The sequence below is a fragment of the Vanessa tameamea genome, chromosome 21, assembly GCF_037043105.1.
Source record: "Vanessa tameamea isolate UH-Manoa-2023 chromosome 21, ilVanTame1 primary haplotype, whole genome shotgun sequence".
Lineage (NCBI taxonomy): Eukaryota > Metazoa > Arthropoda > Insecta > Lepidoptera > Nymphalidae > Vanessa > Vanessa tameamea.
In genome coordinates this window covers 2,886,224-2,908,673 of record NC_087329.1, presented here as the reverse complement: position 1 = coordinate 2,908,673, position 22,450 = coordinate 2,886,224, and the positions used below count along the sequence as shown (strand labels likewise).

Below are 22,450 nucleotides of genomic sequence, written 5' to 3'. Positions count from 1 at the left end.
GCTGTATTGCTTTAAATCGATTCGAAAATAAGCCATTATTTCTTGTAAAAAGTAAAGGATGAAAAATGGTTATTGTAGGTTATCCCTAAGAGATAGATACCATCGTGGCCTTTTTTGAAGACCTTTTTAAGGTGTACAACACCTAGTCCATTATTTTGATCTATTTCGTAGCGTTCAGCCAGTGTTTGCAATGTAAGCGCAAAAATGTATTTATTAACGACATCACTTTAGGAACCTCTAAAATGAACAGTGTTTCTCCACTATATAGTGCATGTATTTTACATATAAACCTACCTCTTGAATCAATCTATCTATTAAAAAAACCGCATCAAAATCCGTTGTGTAATAAACACCTAAGCATATATAGGGACAGACAGCGGTAAGCGATTCTGTTTTATACTATGTAATGATGATGACGATGATGAGTAGGTGGTCGTACTCATGATATATTCTACAGCTAAAAGCGAAACAGCACCGCTGTGCATTTGTTTCGGTTTTGTTCCGGCTTAAAGAATATGGGAGCCAGTATAATTATTTTTTTTTTGGTGGAAAAACGCGTTACCCGTTTCCCCCACGTGGAAGTGTGTGGGTGAGGTATGTGGGACTCGCCAGTGCCCACGATGTTGGTGGTACACAGAAATACCCACTGAAAAACCAGCGGTACCCTCTCCGTCTCATCGGCGGGCGCCACGGGATCGCTTTCACATGCTACCGTGACGCCCTGACGGTCGGCCCTCCTATTTGGGCCTCCAACTTCTAGGGGGGGGGGAGAGCCAGTATAACTACTCGAACATAAAATTTTAGATTCCGAGTTTGGTAGCGCATTGGCGATCTAAGTGGTGGTTAATACTTTGTCAATACCACTGAGAGGCGGCGTAAGGCGTAGACGACGTAAAGCCTACGTCCTTGCGAAACCTTAGCTTTGGACAGTTTAAATTTTAATAAAATATCTTAAATACCAAAAGAACATCATTGATGAAGTATTACGTGTTTTAAGTGCACTTACATTTGCATATAAATAAAAACGATCAAAGTATATAAATAAAAAGCTAAAACGTCCCTCTGAGGAAGTGTATATGGACATATTTTGATGTTATTTTGTTTGCTAGTATTTCTTAGTTTAGTAACATGACCGGTTTTATTATAATCTGTATTTATAAACAACATATTTATAAATACTTTCATATTTTTAATCTTATCTATAAAACATATTGTAAACACTGAAGATTGTGCACAACACATACCTATCACCGTGGTACATATATTTATCGTAATAACAAAAATATATATTTTTAAAGGAATGAATAGGTTCGCATGGAAAGTTAAAATTTATGCTGGAAATATTTAAAAGAAGATACATTTTAAAAGAAGATTGCTATATAAATCAATATTGTGTAATTGAACGAATTACTGCAGTAGATGTTATAAGAGTATTAAAAATATTAACATTAAATTAACATATGAACTACGGGATACTTAGTACATCTAAAAGCAGAAAAAATATTAGCTTAGGTACTCAATGTAAGAAACTCAGATTATAAAACAAAAGTGAAACATCCAACCTGCATTTTGTTTCATATGCTGAGTCTTATCGTAAAAAGCAACATTTGAAGCTAATGAAAAAAAGGTTATCGTTAATGTATTATTTTAAGGAATCATCAATTAGAAACTTAAAAATAATATTTATATTATCGTCCCTAACAGGAAGACTCAGTTCCGCAGTTCAAAATCTGACTGATAATGTTATTACTTGAAGTTAAATCGGGAATGTATCGTAACCTTTTTTAAATTAGTACAATCAGCCGCCAGTTGGTGTATTTTAGTTGTCGTAGTATTAGTTTTATAGTCTGACGATATATTATTTTAGCGTAACGCTTTTGTAATTTTCATTGGCCATCTATAAAAAGCTGATAAGTTGACTCTATTTATAAAGTACAGTAGGTAGCCTTAGAGATGTTTTTTTTGTAACGCATATAATATTTACAATAGCGCCAAAAGATGTTTAAAACAATATTATAGATCAATTTGATAGAATCAGCGACAATTAACATACATATTTAAATATAATATGTTGTAATATAAACAGCTGAAAAAAGTCATATGCTATATTTGTATTTTTTTTTTTTATAATTCGTTCAATTCTTAATTGACGAACTGCTGCAATGCATCAACGTTCGGATAATCGAGGTTCTTGTGTAAGCTTATGCAAAATTTTCAAATCTGTAAGTGCTCATGGCTTATAAGAGCCTCCTTGAATAATTTCAATTTGATTTATTCATCAACAAGTTTGTAAGGAAAGGTGGATTAAGATATAGTAAACTTTACTTATACCATTACATACATATTCAGATAGCACTAAAGCATTCTTTAAGAAGCTCTTTCATGCACCAGGCGCAAAAAGGTTCCATAGGTTCTGTTCTGATTTTATAATTTTTTTATGTAACGTCAATATAGGGTAGGTATAAACGATTGAAAAAGGAATAAAAAATAATACAATTTATTTATAATTTTTGTAAAAATATATTTACCAAATATTTTCTTTATATTTATAAGGCACGTACGTAAACATTGATTACATCACAATTATTATTTTAATAAACAAGAGAGGCAAGACAGATGTTTATTATTATGAAACAATTATTAAGGATCGTATACACTTGCGCGTCAAGTGAAAACTACGAGGTATTGTAAAGCTTCAGCCACATACGCAATCAAGCGATATAACTACAACAACAATTCTTATTCAGTAGTGCCAACTATATTTTGTCACGCTCGAATATGTGGCTCTTTAAAATCCATTCCAATAATAAATAATATAGAAGAAAAACAAATACAACTTGATTTAAATAATTATGTTTCAAATTTTTGTAAAACTCTTGTATACATTTTATTGAGATGGACTTATAAGTTTAATTCGTTTCATTTTACATAATTATGGTAAAAACTAGAATATTATTATAATTACTAAATAGCATCTTGGCTGACAATTTTTTACTATTCATCAATGTCGTTAGCTAAATTTGTTGTTGATATCGACCATTTGAATGAAGTATTTGTCACGTATTTATATCAAATTTTGATTATTATATATGAAAGTTAAAAATATGACTACGATTATTTCTTACTGAAAAACTTATAAAACTGCAATCTGTACCTTGCAACAATATAAGAATATAAGGATATCGTTAAGAGCTATACTAAAGTAACCTCGCATACGATATAAAAAAAAAAAAACTTAAAAAATAAATTGAAATAAGCAAAGGTACGTATTAGAATGGTCCGGTGCAAACTTGAACTATTTATGACGTCGACGACATAAAGCTACAGACTAAAAATATAAACATAAAAAAATCCAAATACCATTTAACATTTCACAAAAAAATTGTGCGTAAATTGCACTAACACGAAAAACATACTTTTGTTTTAATTAAAAAGTCATTGAAATTTGACAGTTCAGACACTTAAGATTAAAATATAAAGGTGGATTCAGAATATGTAATGTATAAACGATTATATTGTGAATACAGCTTTATTAACCAATCAAGAGAGTTGTGACAATAATCGATGTAATATTATATAATATAACTATATACTAAACAGATCTTAACAATGTATTACACACAGAGTGACACGGTCATTAGAGAACTGTAAAATACATATTATGTACTTATTGTTTATGATAAATGTCATAGTTTTTTTTTTTAAATAATTTCTGTCCGACTAAACACTTACATATTCGGCTACACGTAGTTTTGTTGTTTAAATCCGGCTGATTTATAATTTATAATGCTAATGATTAATGTCGTTAATACTGCATATGCCGTCAAAAATAAGCAGCTCAACAAATCAAGCTTTTGCGTTCGCACGAGATAACGTTTCCTGCATGCTCTTACACTTTTTAATGAGCAAACGGATGTTAATACTCATGCTTGCATGATTTATTTATTTTTGAAAATTTATATTTAGAAAATTATTACAACCTCTTTAAAAAAAAAATTATAATAATATTTTTTTATATAAATTTAAAATTGACAAATTCTTACTATTGAAAAATTAGTTATAAGAAAAGTGAAATGGTTTTCAATAAGAAATTAAAGCGAACAATACTATACTTAATTTTATCTATGACAGAATATGTTATGGCCTTCTGGTAGCAAATAAAATGTTTTTTTTTTACAATAGTCACAACAAATCCTTATTCCATTTATTAAATACTAGCAAAAAACTTACATTTTAAATAATTAATTAATCATATTTAGCTATTTACCTGAAGATATATCGATGTACATCAATTTTCAATTAAGAGATCAATAGGGGTTTACGACACGAACATTTTAACTTTGCCGCTCTGAAGTTGTTAGACATTAGATGTATTATTACATGATATGTTGAGAAATAATGGTAACAAAAACAAATGATTTATTAAAGTATTTTTTTTTCAGTTTTTGTATATAAAATATTGGCATTGATTTAATGAATTACAATATCCTACATAATTCTAAAAAAGAATCTCGTCTCACTGAAAGGCGTGCGTTTGCCAAAAGGTAATGTTAGTCTCTGTGTATGTCACGAGAAAGGGAAGCTTGTTTACAGGAACCGTTCCAGAGTATGTTATATAACTTTTATATTATTCGGAAAGCCTAACTTCAGAATGGTAAATTTAAAACGTAGATGCTATAAAAGTGTAATTTTTATTTTGGTTGATTCACTGCTATCTAAAACACGATAATAATAATAATTATTAAAACTAACATTATAAATTAATTCAAATAGATCTATAGTCGATTCCAATGGCAGGAGTAGATAAATGAACAGACCTTCGAATTGACAGGAAAAGAGACGTGGTATTCATAATTTATTAGTTTAAAAAAAAATGTTTTATATATATATAGTAATGATGAGTATGTTTATAATGCTTAATAATCTATATATATATAAGCGAAATACCAATCATTGATTAATCACGAAATCTCAGAAACTATAAGACTTACAAACTTGAAATTTGGCAGGATGTAGACACTCCACCCCTGAGGAGGTAAAACGAGGGTTGGAAGTTTGTGTTTTATAAATTTAAAGGTAAAGCTTTTTTTCCTGTGGCAACACTAGCTAAATGTCATAAAAAACTTCTCTCAATAAATTAAAATTATTTTTTTTATAAAAAATAATTGTAATTAGTTTTGATTATATATTTATATCAAGTTATTAATGTACTATATAAAAAATATAATAATATACTGAGTGTCGTGCGTTAATATGCAGTGTTTCCTTGTGTTGTGTCCGTCAGCTGACATTACGCAGGTAACGAACTCAATTTTAAAAAGTTTTCTTGTTCAACTTCTTGTTATCCCTCTAACTCACTATAGAAACCCTATTTAACAATTTATAAGTCAAATATTACATATAATTTACACATAAAAATATTACATATATTACAAAAATATATATTTATAATCAAATAGTAAGTGTTTGATCACACCGTCGCCGTCTATATTATTTTATCAAACAACTTTTATTTTTATTAAACATGATGACTCGAAGTACCAAGGCGCGTCAGGCGGAGGAACAACTCCAGCTGACGCTCCAGGAACTAAAAGCATCTAGGACACAGTGTGATCTAGTGTTAAAAGAAAGGGATGATAATGAACAAGAATTCTTGCAAATTCTTAATAAAAACAATACATTAAAATCTGAGCTTTCGCAGTCACATTTACGATATGTAGAAATGGAAGAACAAAGAAATAATTTGCAACAAATAGTCAGTGGGCTTGATAATTGCAGAGTATAAGCAAGCTCTCATGCTCACCAATGAGTTAAAAGTTAAATTACATAAGGCCCAACAATATATATCAGAATTAGAAAACAATAACCTCAACCTGAAGGCCTCTCAAACCCAGTGTCTATATGATGAACTGGTTGGATATACAGCCTCATTAGTGTCCCAGTAACAATGACATTTCGACAATTGATTTGACTGGTGATGACATGGGTTCTTCCAGTCTAGTATTAAGTAAAAATAAATTCAAGAAATATATTAAGAAAACACGAAAATTAATAAAATCTAGAAATAATTGCCTTAATTATGAAAAAATCGGTAAGGAAAGAAATACACTCAGATTTAAAATGATTGAGTATAATAAGAATGTGAAAGATATGAGACAAGGTTATGAGGCTGATGTGAATGCTCTTCAGGCTGAGATATCATATTTAAAAAGCTCATTAGACACCATATCAAAAAAATATGAAATGTCCCAAAAGGAAAATTCTGGTCATATCGCTGCTATGAATGATCTACTAGATTTAAGTAAATATAATTCAGAGCGCTTTGACTCTCTCATAAAACACTATGCGTGTGATTGTCAGGGCGCTTCTGACTCTGGGGATCATTCGGGGCTGTGTACTGGTATGGTGCCTCCATCTCAGTCAACAGCTCATGTCAGCACCATACCAAGCAAAACACATCATGTTCCTACCAAAAATGCACTAAAATTTATAGTGATGGAATGGGAAGAGATATGGGTGTTTTGCTCAATGACAAGTGTAAGGGACAATTAGTAACAAATTATTGTATGCCAGGTGCAAGTTATTCACATATAATGAATAGTATTTTGAATTGTACTCATTGTCCTTCTACTACACTAATTATATTAGTTGGGAAAAGGGGAAATGTGAACAAAAAATTCTTGATAATTACTACACTAAATTATTAAATTTAAATGTAGAAAGAATATTTGTGTTCACATTTCGTTATATTAAAGAAATGCCACAGGAAAATGCAATTAGGTTTAAATTAAATAATATGTTACATATAATGACAAATAGATAAATATAAATAGATAAATAGTGTTTAACTGAACATTGGCTTCTGAATTATCAGGTCATGTTTAACTTTAGTGGGCACCAGATGGCTAGTTTGTTCAGTAGGAATAAAGCTATATGCAGTGGCTCTTTGATACTTATGAGTAAAAATTTTAAATTTAAGGAACGTAAAGATATTGTTTGCCTTTCTATTGAGCAAACTATAGAAATAGCCTGTGCAGAGCTTGAGCGTGTCATTGATGTATGCGTATACAGGCCCCCTAGTGGATTATATGAATCGTTTGAAAATGTATTGGAAAATGTTTTATCGAAATTATCTGAATCTAATAAAGAAATTATTGTTTGTGGACATTTTAATATAAATTTACTGCATAATAAAACCACGAGTATTAGATTCAGATCATTGTGAAGTTCATATAATCTGGTAAATCTGTTCTTAGAACCAACTAGAATAACAGATTCCACAGCAACTTGCATAGATAACATATTTGCTACCCATATTCCACAAAATAAAATTATTATTAATAAATTAAATTCAGATCATTGTGGACAACAAGCTTTATTTAATTTCCATGTAAAAAAAATAAGCAATTCCGAAAAAATTATGTTTGTTCCTATGACCACAAGTCGTATTGAGAAGTTTAGAAGTAATATTATGGCCAATCTCCCACATCTATCTTAGTGATAATCCCAATGTTTTGTATAATAATCTATTTAAATTAATTAGAAACAAGTTTAATGCAATATTCACTTCTAAAACAGTTAATACAAAAAACTTTTCAAAATTCAATGATTGGGCTACTTTTGGAATTCATAAAAGTAGGCAACGAATGTACGAGCTTTATAATGAAAGGACGTACAATCACAGTGCCAACTATGCCTTTTGCCAACTATGTAACTTTTTGGCAAAGTCTTTAACTATAAAAAATAGAATTAAGAATGCACATGACAAAATAAAAATGACTTGGAAAATTATTAATTGTGAAACTGGTAGAGGTGGCAGTCGCAGCTCCGAATTGAACTTAAATTATAATAAAGTCATAAATAGTGAACGGGAAGTTGCTACAGTTTTTGAAAAATTTTTTGCTGACATACCAGTTTCACAACTAAGTTACTTATTTCTTCTCCAGCAGTTGCCGAATCATTGATGAAAGAAAATGTACGAGAATGCAAATCAAAATTTAATTTTACCCCTGTAAACACCAATGACATAATTTGTACATTTAAGTCATTAGACATTAAGAAAACTGCTGATCTATGGGGTTTTCTGTTAAGGTGATTAATTCAATTATTGATGTGATTGCACCTTATCTAGCAATAATATTCAATGATTGTGTTCAACGTGGTATACACCACGTTGAACACAATCATTGAATTCCTGACCTGATCAAACATAGTAAAGTCATTCTAATATTTAAATCTGGTACTACCAACCCTCAGCAAAATATTTGAAAAAAATATTCTAAATCAATTATTAGCATATTTCAATAGATACAATCTGCTTCATAGAAAACAATTTGGATTTACGAGGGGTCGCTCGACTACCGACGCAGGTATCGAACTTATAAGAAATATCTATGAAGCCTGGGAGAAGTCGCAGGATGCCTTAGGGATTTTCTGCGACTTATCCAAAGACTTTGATTGTGTTCAACATGAAACTCTGGTCAGGAAACTATATCACAATGGAATTAGAGAATGTGCACTCGACCTTCTGACTTTTTATCTTAATAATAGAATTCAGAGGGTTGACGTTAAAGGGACAAGGTCTCCTGGGGTCTCAGTTGGTATGGGGGTCCCACAAGGATCAATTCTTGGACCTTTTCTATTCCTCATATACATAAATGACTTGCCCTTTCTTGTTGGGAACAAACATGATATAGTATTGTTTGCTGATGATACCTCTTTCGTTTTTAAAATTAATAGGAAACAGGTACAGTATAACGATGTAAACAATGCTATGTCTGATATAGTACACTGGATTAGCGTAAATAATCTTAGGCTGAATAATAAAAAAACTAAAATTGAAAAATTTAGCACACCAAACGTGCAAAATGTAAAACCTTATGTACTTATCAATAGGGAATCGATGGATCCAGTTGAAACAAATGAATTTCTTGGCCTTACTCTTGATGCTAAGTAACAGTGGCTCCCCCATATAAACGGTTTGGCGGGTAGACTGAATTCTGCGGCATTTGAGGTAAAAAAAAATAGATTATTTACCGATGTTGATACGGCTCGCCTAGTTTATTTCAGTTACTTTCACAGTATTATGTCCTACGGTATTATGCTTTGGGGTAGCGCTGCCGCTATCCGTACTATATTTGTGCTGCAGAAGAGGGTTATTCGCGCAATCTATAACCTAGGAGCCAAGGAATCATTAAGGTATCAATTTATATAAATGAAGATATTGACTGTTGCTTCTCAATATATATTCTGTAATGTTTTGTATGTACGGAAAAATATTAATGTTTTTATGAGAAAATGTAATTCTCATAACATTGGTACAAGGAACAAACACAATCTTGTTACTCCTGTTACTCGACTGCATAGAGTCAGTAACTCTTTTGTGGGGCAATGTATACGCTTCTACAACAGGATCCCAGAAAGCATTCAAAATGCTTCTGAAGCCAAATTTAAAAAAAATGTTAAGGAATGCTTGTGTGCGAAAGGTTACTATACAATTAGTGAGTTTATGTTTGATAGCACACCTTGGGAATGAAGCGATCGCCTCCTGGCTGTTTCTATTCATATACAATTATGTATCTACTTAATTTGACAAAAAAAAAAAGACCTGCTGAGTTTTTTTCGCCGGTTCTTCTCAGGTCAGGGTGTTCCTTTTTCCGAACCGGTGATAGTGTTTAATTTGACCATCAATAAGTAAGTGTAATGCTTCTATGTTGAATAAAGGAAGTTTGAGTTTGAGTTTGAAAGCCGTAGGTTCAGCTATTTCAGTTCAGTGTATAATAAATTTAAAGTGTGTTTATCTTTACTACTTCTGCCATTGGAATGTAATATAAATTAAATGGGGCTGCCACAAATCGCGAAAAATAAAAATTAATTATAAAAATAAACCTACCAACTCCAGTCATCCTTACACTTAAAAAAAACTACGAAACAAATAATTAAATAAGACAGATTTATATGTAATTTTACTATGATTTTTGATACATCTCCGTATTATAAATGTTATTTAATTAATAAGGCACTTTTAATTGTATATAATACTTTGTACTCCATGTTCAATTAACATATATGTAACGGAGGTAAGTAATGATAATACTCACAATGCTTGGAATTGTGTGAAACGGTCTAAGTTGATCTGCAAAGTGATTATGATATTAGAATTTTTTAAGTCAAAACGCATCTTTTTGTCATTTTTTCATGATTTAAAAAGTATTCAAATTGAACTAAGCTCGGTTAGAGTTTATAACCACGAAATTTTGGCTACAATTTTGTCAATGTAATTTTTCTAGCTATCGTGACTTTTTAAGCAATTTCTAAAGGAGCAAATGCAAACCTTTTCCCGGTTCACGTAGAGCGGGCGGGGGGTTGGGGCCTACAGCTCCTCGTAGAAGGCGACGCGCGTGCGCGTGGAGCCCTGCTTGAGGCGGCGCAGCGTGCTGTACTTGTCGTCGCCGGCGCGCGCCTGCGCCTCGTGCAGGCGGTCGAGCGTGGCGCCGCTCTGCTCCACGCGCAGCACGGAGAACTCGCAGCGCAGCTCGTCCAGCTGCTGCTGCAGGTGCTTCGACTTGGCCAGGTACTCCACTCTGGGGACACGTAAGCGTGACATTGATGATATGTAATACGATAATAGTGAACGTGCTGTTAACGTAACGGGACAAAAATAATAAGTCAATCAATCCTGTGTTCATGGGAATTTGTGAACGACGGATCATTTGTTATCCGGGTGTACGATTCCTGTTCCATGCTTGTTCCGTATTTGATTTTGCTTGAATTTACGGGTCAGGCGGAAGCGTCGAGATTAATAAGTGTTAGCGAGCCAACATAAAATTATCTATAAGAGATTATCATTGCCATTTTCACTCACCTCTCCTTTTCGATCTCCAGCGACAGTCGGTGCACGTGCGGGTCGTCATCGGACACTAGTTGGTAGGAGTTGATTTCGTCGCCCGTGGAGCCGTTCTGCAGCATATCGCCACCCAGCTCTGCTGGCAGCGAGCAGGTGGAAGGGAACATTGATGACGGTACTGTGCTAGATGTCTGCTAAAGAAAATATTATTTGATATTATATATATCATCTTTGGATAACAACATGTTATTTTATTTGGTTTGCCTTTTTTTATACATAAACAGTATTGAATAAAGTTATCTAACTAAAGAGGTCTACGCCATTGAGTATATATTTCAATAAGGAATAAAAATCTTGAAGTAATAAGTCAGTCTGGGTTTTTACAAAGGTCAAATTACGGATGTAAGTCTAATGTATGCATGAATGTTCTCTGATCTATTTAGTGTTTATTTGTTATATCTAGTACTTTACCACGACCAAAGAACAGAAAAATTAATAAGAAGAGTTCAATTACCCAAAAACCTTAAGTTTTTCACATTATTCAATTTTGAAATACTTATTTAAAATCTATTTTAAATAAGTTAATTTATTGAACTTAACTGATATATCTTTTATTGACAATTTTAAATGTTGAAAACATGTGCTAAGAGCTGATATTTTAATTTAATATGTTGTGCGCATATATTGAACTCACAGGAGGTGGTAACGATCCAGTTGAAGTTCTGCTAAGGAAATTGAGGAGTTTCTCCTTTGCTTGTTTCTCCGCGACTTTCGCCGCTAGCAGTTCCGCCTTGAGCCGCTCCGCTTCCGCCGCTCGCTTCTCAGACTCCTCGACCAGTCGCGCCGTCAGGAACTCCGCTTCACGAGTTTTTCGTTCTAAGTGAACCTGGAATAATACAAAGTACATGGCATACAGTCTATTCGGAATAATTTTAAGAAATATATTAAATGAATGCTGCATTTTTATTTAGAGCTTCTTGGATTGGTGATAGCCCATTTGTGTAGATATTGCATACTTTGTATGGCTGTGTTTCAGTGACCATTCTTCAAAGATGAGTTAACCAGTCAAAAAATCAAAATATACTTAATTTAAGTAGACTTTTGCAAGCACTTTTGAATAGTCATTTAACAAACTATATTAAGTGAAAACACAGTCCACAAGGGACATTACAGAGTAGGTACCGTGGAACGTTCCTCAAATAGCCAAAGTGTGTACCTTCTCCTCCTCGGTGCGGATGGCGGAGAGGCGCAGCCGCGCGTTCTCCCGCTCGGCGTCGGCCGCCTTCTGCGCCAGCAGCGACGCCTCCTCCTCCGCCACGCGACCCTTCTCCGCCAGCAGCTCCGCCGTCTCCTCGGAGCGGCGCTGCCACAGATTATCGAGGTCACTGACATGTTTATTCTATTTGTTTATCGACAGCATAATATTATCAACATGGAAAAATTTGGCAGATTACCCACCGGCTCACAGTGGACCGAAATTGAACCGTAGAGGACTTAGGCATGATAAAAATTTATTATTTTATTTTAAAAAAATAATTACAGAAATGGATTCTACTATCAAATAGAACATTATATTGTTCTATGAGTTTTACGATTTATCTATTTCATTTTAATGCTAGTAATATTTAAAGATTTTTTTGTACGAAGAAAAACACAAATTCTTGAAAATCTCGCAATTCTCCACTACTCCAACAAAGATAATAAAATAGTTAAATTGGACGATTTATTCCCCTATTTTTGCATCTAATCCGGTACTGCGATATTTTGCGATTACAGAGATATACAGAGATATACATTTTTTATTGGTCAATGGGTGAAAATCGGTTTCCAAAAGCGATATTGGAAAACTTTCTTCCATAACTATAGTTCTTTTTTCATTTTAAAAATTTTGACGTATTCATTTTTTTGGTCATGTGCGAGTTCTGCATAAGAATGAGTGCAGTTCACTAAATTTTATTTTAATGCATATCGATTCTGTATCTTATAAGGATTATTTATCGATTTGTATTAGAAGAAAAAAATTGGGACTATGGAAGTTAGTCAAATATTAAAAAATATTTTTTCAAACATTATAATCAACATTTTTTCAATGGACAACTCATCCTTGTCCAAAAAATAAGTATGCCAAAATTGTTATTGCCAAAACAGAGCTAAAGTTTCCTAAAAGTTTTCCGATATCGCTTATGGATTCGGATTGGTCCTGTAGTCCAACTCAAAAGAATCACTTTGAATTTTTTTTATTCTCTATTGCACACCATCCCAGAGGTAGAGAACTAGGCACGTTTTTTTAAACAGTGGTATCCCCAATAAACCTAATCCACTTCAACAAATGTTCTTGTCCTTTGACAAAATAAAAAATATTATTTAATATTCAGACGAGTCAGATTCGGATTCATTACGCAATGATAAATCTACACTTACAAACTCAAAGTTCTCTAGATCATTATCGCCAATAAATGTCTCAGTCATAATCAATAAAGATTTTGCCTCTTCTGAGAGGGCTCTGTGTTTTCGGAATAGATTATGACGTAGTTTAGAAATATGTGGGTCAGAGCTGATTAGCAAATTATTCAGAATATCTTCATTGGTGGCCTTTCTACAGAATTTTCTCGAATGATGTGAGCGATATCTTTTGAAATCTTTATTTCGAGCTTCAGCAGCTTCTTCACATAATTTTCCATTCGGCATTAAACCAAAATGTTGAATGATAGCTGCTCCATGAGCAAGAACTTTATGAACACTTGCAGGCATGTAATACCAATCGTATAAATCAACGTACAATTTTATAGTGGCTTCGGCATAATCTCTAAACTTAATTGTATCTATAGGATGACCTGAAGAAATTGTCTCTAGTATAGTTTTAAATCGTTTTATTACTTATATAGACTCCTGTAATCGAAGCTGTAATTTCGGAGTCCTCAAAAAATCTCCTAGCGGTATTTCCATCATTAGTCGTACCGTGACCCTTCACAACATCAATTAAAAGTCCTGTTTGGGATTTAAACGCGTTCTGAATAACTTTTTTTCTGTCCTGTATAATAGCTTTATTGTCTCCCCTTACAGACCATGTTTTCAAATCTAATCTATATGCTATATGAAGAATGCATTCCATGAATCTTATCCAAATATGTAACGATGATATACCATATTTATATAAGTCGACATCAAAATTTTTTGTCCATATCAAAGGGAATTCATTCATCTCCTTTGGAGTAGCTTTACATATATCACATCTTTGGGATGATGTTTCGGAAAGAACAGCTGTTACTTTACCATCTATGATAGTTTGTAATAAACTGTGTGAGATTTTCATTTCTCCAATCAGAGTCGCTGTCAAATTATCAATCTCTGACTTGATTGTATTATCTTCTTGTAAAATGCTAAATTGGTTTTCTTTTAGAAATTTGAAAAAGATTGGGTGACACCAATATGCAGAATTAGGAGAATCGTTTTTGATTACCAGAAACTAGTTTAATAGGTAGCAAACTACCCATGCATACACTAGAGTCATCATAATCACCTTCTTCTGTGCTAGCTATGGGCATTTTTTGCTTATATTTTGCTTGATTGGAAGCTCCGTCAATCAAACCTCATTTACTAATGAGTGTCATATCTCTGCATGTCTCGTCAATTGTGATTGACTTAGCTAGTCTATTCATAGTGAGATCCAAAAGGGCCTGTAATTCTATTTTAGTCACTGTATCTGTTACTGTAATAGCAGCTTTAGGGGGATAGCATTTAAGTTTTTCATTCTGTAGTGCGTAATACGAGGGAAATATATTACGACTAGTTACTTCTTGAGTACTTTTTCGGAGCAGCCACTTCGTTAATTTAAGAGATAAAAACAAGCCTTAAGCTACACCAGGTGAAAATTCTGATTTAGTTTTTTTTAACAAAAAGACAATCTTTTACTTTCTGCACATCTTGTGGATTTTTAAGCAAGTTTTCTAATATTTCAGCAATGTCTTGATTGCCACCTGCTATTAATTTTGAAATATGCGCATGTGATAATTCATCTAAAGTCACATTTGTAGCTATAGGGTCTGTTCGTCGCTTTTTTTGTTTAGGACCTAAATGAGTAAAAAGTTTTCTAGTACTTACCTCAGTTGATGTACCATCAGATGCTTTCATCTGAGAAAAGGTCATCTGCACACAAGTCGTCCACAAAAGCTCTCATAAAATTTGGCCAAGCTATTTCGGAGTCCAACCACTCACTGTAATTCCTTCTAAACACTTCCTCCTTACGATGAGCAATTTCCCATTTCTTATTAATATTATAACAATAATTTGCACAGAATTCCTTAAATTTTTTATCATTGATAATGATAAAAAATAATCTCATTTAAATGAGAGTTTTTTGACTTAATGGTATTATATAAAAAATTAATATCTTTAATACTACCAGCTATTTTCAATTTCACAAATAAGTCAAGGTTAGTTGTTAAATCACGAAACATTGTCAGAAAATGCACGTAAATCTTCACAAATAATAAGTAACGGGTAGTCCGTATGAAACGGTGGGTAACAACGAACTGAGGTTATCATTTGACGTTTCATACCGTGAGCCTAGGGTCATTTCCAACTACCTGCAAATTTATGGCTTCTGATTAGACCATGTCACTAATGACTTTGCATCTACTGATAAGAAATCCGGTTTGAGCCAAACAAATGACGTCACGGGAGTTGAATATCATGAGTGGAATATCATATATCAAAACCGGTTTTGAAACATAATTACAACATAATATAATTTGACTACATTTTGTAAAACAATTATTAATACTACTAATAGAAAAAAAAAACATACAATTTTGAAAGTGGTATAACTTTGAAAATAATTCGTTAATGAAAAAAGTTTTTTTACATAAAAGTATTGTATTAATATGTAGATTTCAAAAATGTAAAAAAATATCCCTAAGTCCACACTTTTTGGTTTCGGTCCACTGTGCGGCTGACTTCGACACTCTAAGGAGTTCTGTGTTATCAAAAGCCTTTCTAAGGAAAGGCTTTTGATAACACAAAATAAAATATTTTAATTTATCTTGTGCTCGGTAGCGAAGAAAAACATGCGAGACGAAACCTGTATGTGCTGTATGATAATTAACGGAGCGTGGAATAAGTTCCAAGCCTTCTCTTCTAACCTTAGCCCAGGTGGTGAAATCTTTTTTTCAGCTCTTACAAAACCAACAAATATGACGAAATGGTTTTATTCTAATTTGTCAAAACAATACTCAGAGATATATGCTAAATTAACATACCAAAGCCTCGTTGGCCAGCCTGATTTCCTCCTGGTATTGCAGCAGCCTCTGTTCCATGGCAGCTCTCTCCCTCTCCGCAGTCTCCCGCAACTGCTTCTCTCGCGCGAGCTTGTTGCGTTCGATCTGACGTCGCTGTTTCTCCTCCTTGGCCTGAGCCTTCATCTGTTGAACTTCCATTGTGTCCGGTTTCCTTCTTCGCATGTAAAGATCGTGGTTACCAATACATAAATCTAAAATCTGTGAAAAAAAACTCTTTTAAAAGAACCTTTTTCAAGGCAGTCATTGGTAAAACAGCTCTTGAAACCATAGTGTTTAATGTCGTAACGCGATCAGAACCAAAATTAGTAATGATCATTTTACAACTCACTTTAACACATGTTAAGAAAAAATAATGTATAACTATTCTACAAAAATTAAGTAAAATATTTAACACATTGATTACCAACTCAAGAAATCTGCGTTCCCTTAAATATTCTTATAACTTTTGGATCAAAAATCACCCAGAACCAAAAGTAGTGATAACACTATGAAGGATAGTGAGAGATCTCGATGTCTTTAGTATAATGAATGAAATTGTGATTCCTAGTAGAACACAGACATCCGCAGCGTATAAATATATATAAATTATAATTGCGTATACCACGCTCCACATAGCAACACAAACCTCCCAAAACGATAAACATGGCATTCAACGTGTTCATTATTTTTCTTAATTTTTATACAATCATTTTGAGTGTTTAAATATATATTCAATAAATAAAATAGTAATGTACAAAATACAAGTTATCGCCTGAGACTTTGCTCAGGTTTTAGGGGCTTGGTAGTCAGGTGTTAGACATAAAAAGTAGTTGGCCTTCATTGAAATTCATTCATACTAAATTTCATCAAATTCGGTACAGCATTTAGGCCGTGAAAGAGCGACAGACAAACAGACAGAGTTACTTTCGCATTTATAATATAAGTATAGATGTTAAGAAAGGTGTTAAGCAAATTATCCATGTAATTGATCGTATGGTGAATAATTTATTTTGACAATGGCGCTGTAAAAACACTTCAAACACCATAAAATTGCCATGAGAACTAATGTTATATCCCTTGTACCAGTAATGATATTGCTTAAATCATCATCTTAAAGATATAACAAAGATATATATATATATAATATATATATATATATATATATATGACGCAATAATAACCTTGACGATTAAAATTATATAAAATCTTACCAATTTGTTCATACCCTTTGGTGAGAAAAATATAAAATTATTGACACTCTTGTCGACAAACTTGATGACGAATTTCTTATCGTCGAACGATATGTGCTTTATCTCGGACCACGGGAAAGTCGTTTTGGGGGTCAACTTATTGTCCTTCTCGTATATGTTGAGGCCCAGAGCTGTGACGCCGAGATACAGGTCTGTTTCCTTTTTGTTCTGAAAACGACACAATTAAAATATATATAAATATAGTATCAGCTTGTAAATGCCACGGCTGGACTAAGATCTGTCGTTAAAACCTTATTGGAGCTTACACCACCACGGTGGTCCAAGGCAGATTTTTGAACATGTGACAATTTTTTTTCTACCAACACGTGTAAGTTTCCTCACGATTTCTTCATGTTTTCATCGTCGGGCATTAAATTCTCTTTTAAATTTTATTTATGCATTATTATAGGCTGAATAACGATTCAGCAACGGCTCTAGAGAGCTTATTAAGCCGCTGATCTGGTCTTGTGAAGGCTTTGATATACTCAGCCGATAACCACGATACATCACGTCATATATACGCAGATGATGAGCGAACAACACAATATAGTGCACTAGTATATGTGTAACTGTGCTCTATATTCCATCACTAATATTCCACTGGAACGATAATCTGACACGTACGGAAAGAGAGGAGCTGCAGGGCCAATAGATGCTTTTCTGGAAAGAGCGTAACACTACCAATTTATAGACTCCCGGCAAATTTCTTACAATTCCTTGAGGGAACCAATTTTTTTTTTAAATTGATATTGTAGCGTTTCTCATGCTTATTGACTGTCAAAAATCTACCACTGGTTAGGAAATAAACACGTCGGAACTGATAGAGACCAGCTTTTTGTCATGTTTTATCGGCGATATGTCCCTGGATTCGACCAGCCCCACCCCACCCTCTGTAATAATCTGGCCCCTACACCAAAATCAAGTTGAAATATGAAGTACATAATAGTAAATGTCTTACATTTATAGCAAAATAATTGACGCCGTACATATCCAGATCCTGTGCTATCTTCAAATACTCCATCTCGGCTTCATCACGTGACATGCCTTTGTGGTCCGCGTACCTTATTGATACCAAATAGAGAATATTAAAGTTTCATTGGTTCATTCTAATCATGGCTAATAACGTTCTCCGCTTGTAACATAAAGCTTGAAACTTCAACGGAAAATCAAAACAATGGTACCAAAAAAATATATTAACAAAAGAACTTTCTTTGAAATATCTTATTTAAATTTTGATCACAACAAAAATGCCATGAAATGGATAACATTTGGATATAATAAAACTCTCACTAAAAGTTTTTCCAATTGGTTTAAAATATCTTCAAGATTCTATACCATATTTTAATCCTTTCCTCCCACATTTCTGGCGTCATTTGGTACTGGTCTATCACCCTTTGAGGGAGAAGGTCTTCGCTGGCCAGCATGCCGGGCTTTGAAGCGCTCTCATCATAGTCACCATACTGAAACAAGAAATTGATAGTTGCTTGTAAGAGCCTACTTGAATAAAGTATCTCTTGATTTTGATTTTTGATAATGTAGCTTTCTTCCGGTGGCTAAGTTTTTAGAATTTGATCATTAGTTCTGGAGTCCACCTACATACAAATAAAGAAATTTTACGTTTTTGTAATATTAGCATAAATATATATTTTTAGTAAAACAGCTAGCAGCGGGAGATTAAGAATATATGCATTCTAGCTTAATAAAACTATATTAGGCGATGCTACCGCCGGTTCGGAATGCAGATTCTACGGAGAAGAACCGGCAAGAAACTCACTATATATGGCATAAATTATATCATATCATTTTCTTTACTAATCAATTTCTCACGTGCAAAGCGACCCACCCAGGGTCGCTAGTATATTAGAATGAAATTTTGGCTGGTACTGAGAATCAGAGTGAGACTGAGGGCAGATGAAGAATAACACTTGTATTTGATGGTGGGGAAACAAATGACAGAAACTACTGTTACAATTAAAGCTATAAACATTAATTAGACAATTCTACTATCTGTACGCAAAACGAATAATTATTAATTTTGATAAATATATATATGTTACCTATTGTATTCTATTACTAGCTATGCCCGCGACTTCGTGAGCGTGTGAATTTAACAAAAAAGTTGTTGTTCTAGCCTAAGTCACTCCTTATTATATCAACTATCTGCCAGTGAAAGTCCCGTCAAAATCGGTCCAGCCATTCCTGAGATTAGCCGGAACAAACAGAGAGACAGACAGACAAACAAATAAAAATTGAAAAAAAAAAAAGGTTATTTTGGTATATGTACCATGTATACATACACATGCATTTAGTAAGAAGGCGGTTATTTTAATATTACAAACAGACACTCCAATTTTATTATATGTATAGATAAATGCAATAATTGCAAAGTAACCAGCATTTGTCTCTTCATCATAAGTAACCATTGAACCGAACATAATGAACTTGAACATTGTCATAGTCCAGTACCTATAGGACATAAGCACATACATTTTTATCAAACAAAGACGCAGAGTACACCTCATCTATACTAATATTATAAAGAGGTAACATGTGTGTTTATACGTATTAGGTAATCTCTGAAACTAATAATCTATGTTTAAATTACTTTTCAATGGTAATTATGAAGCTATAATTCTTGGGTGCTATAGGGCATATTATATTTGCATCAACTGACTAACTTTTGCCTGCACTGCATAGCTTGCGAGCAATACAGATGCTTCTGGAGGACAGTATATATCCATGCTGAGTATTGCCTGCTTCACTTGTAGGAAGAGCAGGTGCTGTGTGACCTCTTGGATAAGCTCTTCTGCAACATCTTCAGGATAGAGTTTGCAGAGGAGCATGAATGGAGTGCCTGGCATTTGTGAGACACATTGATCTTGTACTAGAAAGAAAATCACATTTAAAGACCTCAAAACGGAGAACACATCAAATGAAATGGTTACCATATAAAAACAAACCAAAAAATAATTTAATAAAGATATATCCTAACTAATATTATTGAATGCGTAAGTTTGTTTGTAGCTCAGTTATACTACACAGCAATTTAACTACACAATAATCAGCACAAAGTTTTGGTATAAATAATGGTCGTAGTCTTAACAGCTGAAAAAGACACGCATTTCAGAGGGGTAAGCCGCTTTCGGAAGCTAATATTTAATTAATGAAGAAATAATTTTATTTGTATACAATATTGGTTATCCATTATGAATAATTTTTAGATACACAATAAAAAGTTATCACTGTCAGTTTTATACCATAATATGTAGTATCAAACATGTTTTATTTGATTAGTTTAGTGGGGTTTATAGAAATAGCTTGGAAGTCTCCAGACTGTCAATTTTTTGATATTTGTGTGCTTTACCTCAAAAAATAAAAAAACCTATTTTTTTATTTGACTTTAAGTTAAAGAATAAGAATAAACATGTACAATAAATACCTATATATAGTCTCTATCAATCTTTAAATTAAAACAAGGAAATCAAACAGTGCGAGAGAGATATGCAAATGAAAACTAGCTAACTGAATAGAAAGGTACTCTATAAAGTGTTATTATAAAATGATGCTTGCCGACATATTTTTTTTATTTAATAATCAAACATATATTGTCTATATTGATGAAACAGTCGATGAGTCATAAAATTCCTAGTGAGTAAAGTATGACTTTTGTACACTAACCTCTTTTATCCAACTTCAGCCAACTTATGAAGTGCTTTGTATCCTCGAACTGTAGTCCAAAGAACCATGTTTCCCTTAAGCCTATAGTTCTGCATACCAAGTCAAATAAATCTCTGCCAGTTGCTCGCCACTGAAACAAGATTTTATAATTATTTTTATTAGAATAGAACGTTTTTTTCCTTTCCTAATTCTATTTTTTTTATCCTCAGACAATGCATGGTACAAGAGGCAGACATAATGCCATCTCTTTTTTGCCCAAGGCATGATAGCAGCAAATGCTTTAAAAATATATATAATTAAATAAAAATGCACTCACATAAAGGTTATTATTTTTTGCATTTATTCTATTTTTATTTCTTTATTAACTAAGTAGTTTATTTAAAATTATTATCATTTAATAAGTATAATTTAATAAGGCAAGTGTTACATAGTGTAATAGTTAATGTAAATTATTAAATAATATTTAGTAACAAAATAAGGTCAGTTAATAAACATTCATTAGTAAACTAGAATGCTGATTAATAATTATGATTGAAAAGTAACAGAATATTGACAAACTATTTTAATTACCCAATAATGATAATTAAGAAATTCTATCATAACTAATTATAGATATTTTTTTATCTATCATTGAAATCAATGTAATACAGGTTCATTGCTTTTATTTAAAGTTATGCTAGGTATATATGTTTTAGGTCTGTCAACATACTATCTTATAAATAAACATTAAATTTATTTTACGCAATTAAAATACAGTTACACACAAAGTTACGTGAAAATTAAGTATTTAATTGACCCCGGGGTCAAAGAATGACTCACAGCGGGTTCATTGTGTTAACATTCCTGCACCCGAAGCTGTAAACAAAATTTCAAATAAGCGTAAATGTTCAACATTATTTTACCTCAAGGTTGAACTCCAACTCTGCGTCCAAAGTACAAACTTTCACTGGGAACGACTTGGCAGCTTTCTTCCTCCTAAAGGGCGGCATTATCCCGTATCATTTCTTTATTAAAGAAAACTATGATTCCACCTATAGGTTAGGTTCCTATTAACATACTTTAATTAACTTGCAAACTAAGGTTTACGTAATGTACACTCGATCGAAGAATGCGCGTAATTTCACATCGCATACTATTTCCAGCGGTTATTATTTACAAACAAGAGGAACGTCAATGAAACAAGAATGCGAGGTGAATAAAAAAAAAATATTCTGAAAAACTAACGCAGCCGTTCCGTTTCACCTTTCATTCGATTGTGTTTATTTTTATTTTATTGACAGATATTACGCACATATTTACGTCTAATTGAAGTAAGAGAAAAAAAAACAAAAGTACACACTAATAATAAATAATTTGATAAATTAGCTGGAATAAAGATATATAAATATTGTACTTAGGCA

General features: G+C 32.9%; 2 protein-coding genes across 5 annotated transcripts in view; both read right to left on the bottom strand.

Moving 5' to 3' along the window:
- LOC113402369 (RNA-binding protein 12) overlaps positions 1–22,450 on the bottom strand; it is a 188,265-nt gene that overhangs the window by 59,772 nt on the left and 106,043 nt on the right. The gene's annotated exons all lie outside the window — the stretch shown is intronic.
- Positions 9,708–22,321, bottom strand: Mer (Merlin). 4 transcript variants are annotated; one of them, XM_026642586.2, is made up of 12 exons: positions 21,953–22,321; positions 21,051–21,180; positions 20,051–20,256; positions 18,708–18,832; positions 18,331–18,433; positions 17,334–17,540; positions 16,105–16,356; positions 12,063–12,209; positions 11,541–11,732; positions 10,865–11,040; positions 10,334–10,583; positions 9,708–10,135 (listed from the first exon to the last, which is right to left on the bottom strand). In XM_026642586.2, the coding sequence occupies exons 1-11, from the start codon at positions 22,037–22,039 to the stop codon at positions 10,373–10,375; spliced, it is 1,836 nt and encodes a 611-aa protein (XP_026498371.1). In that variant the 5' UTR covers positions 22,040–22,321; the 3' UTR covers positions 9,708–10,135; positions 10,334–10,372. The 4 variants fall into 4 exon arrangements, with proteins under 4 accessions (XP_026498371.1, XP_026498373.1, XP_026498374.1 ...); XM_026642588.2 differs by having other exon boundaries at positions 10,865–11,037; XM_026642589.2 differs by having other exon boundaries at positions 9,709–10,135; positions 16,105–16,341; positions 21,953–22,057.

Bases quoted from the DNA above. Each gene is read 5' to 3' on its own strand.
- Mer (XM_026642586.2), bottom strand. From the start codon at position 22,039: ATGCCGCCCTTTAGGAGGAAGAAAGCTGCCAAGTCGTTCCCAGTGAAA. The intron at 18,833-20,050 runs GTTAGTCAGTTG...TTCTTGTTTCAG, and splicing joins GCTATGCAGTGCAGGCAAAA to TATGGTGACTATGATGAGAG. The intron at 11,733-12,062 runs GTACACACTTTG...GTATTATTCCAG, and splicing joins TCCGCACCGAGGAGGAGAAG to GTTCACTTAGAACGAAAAAC.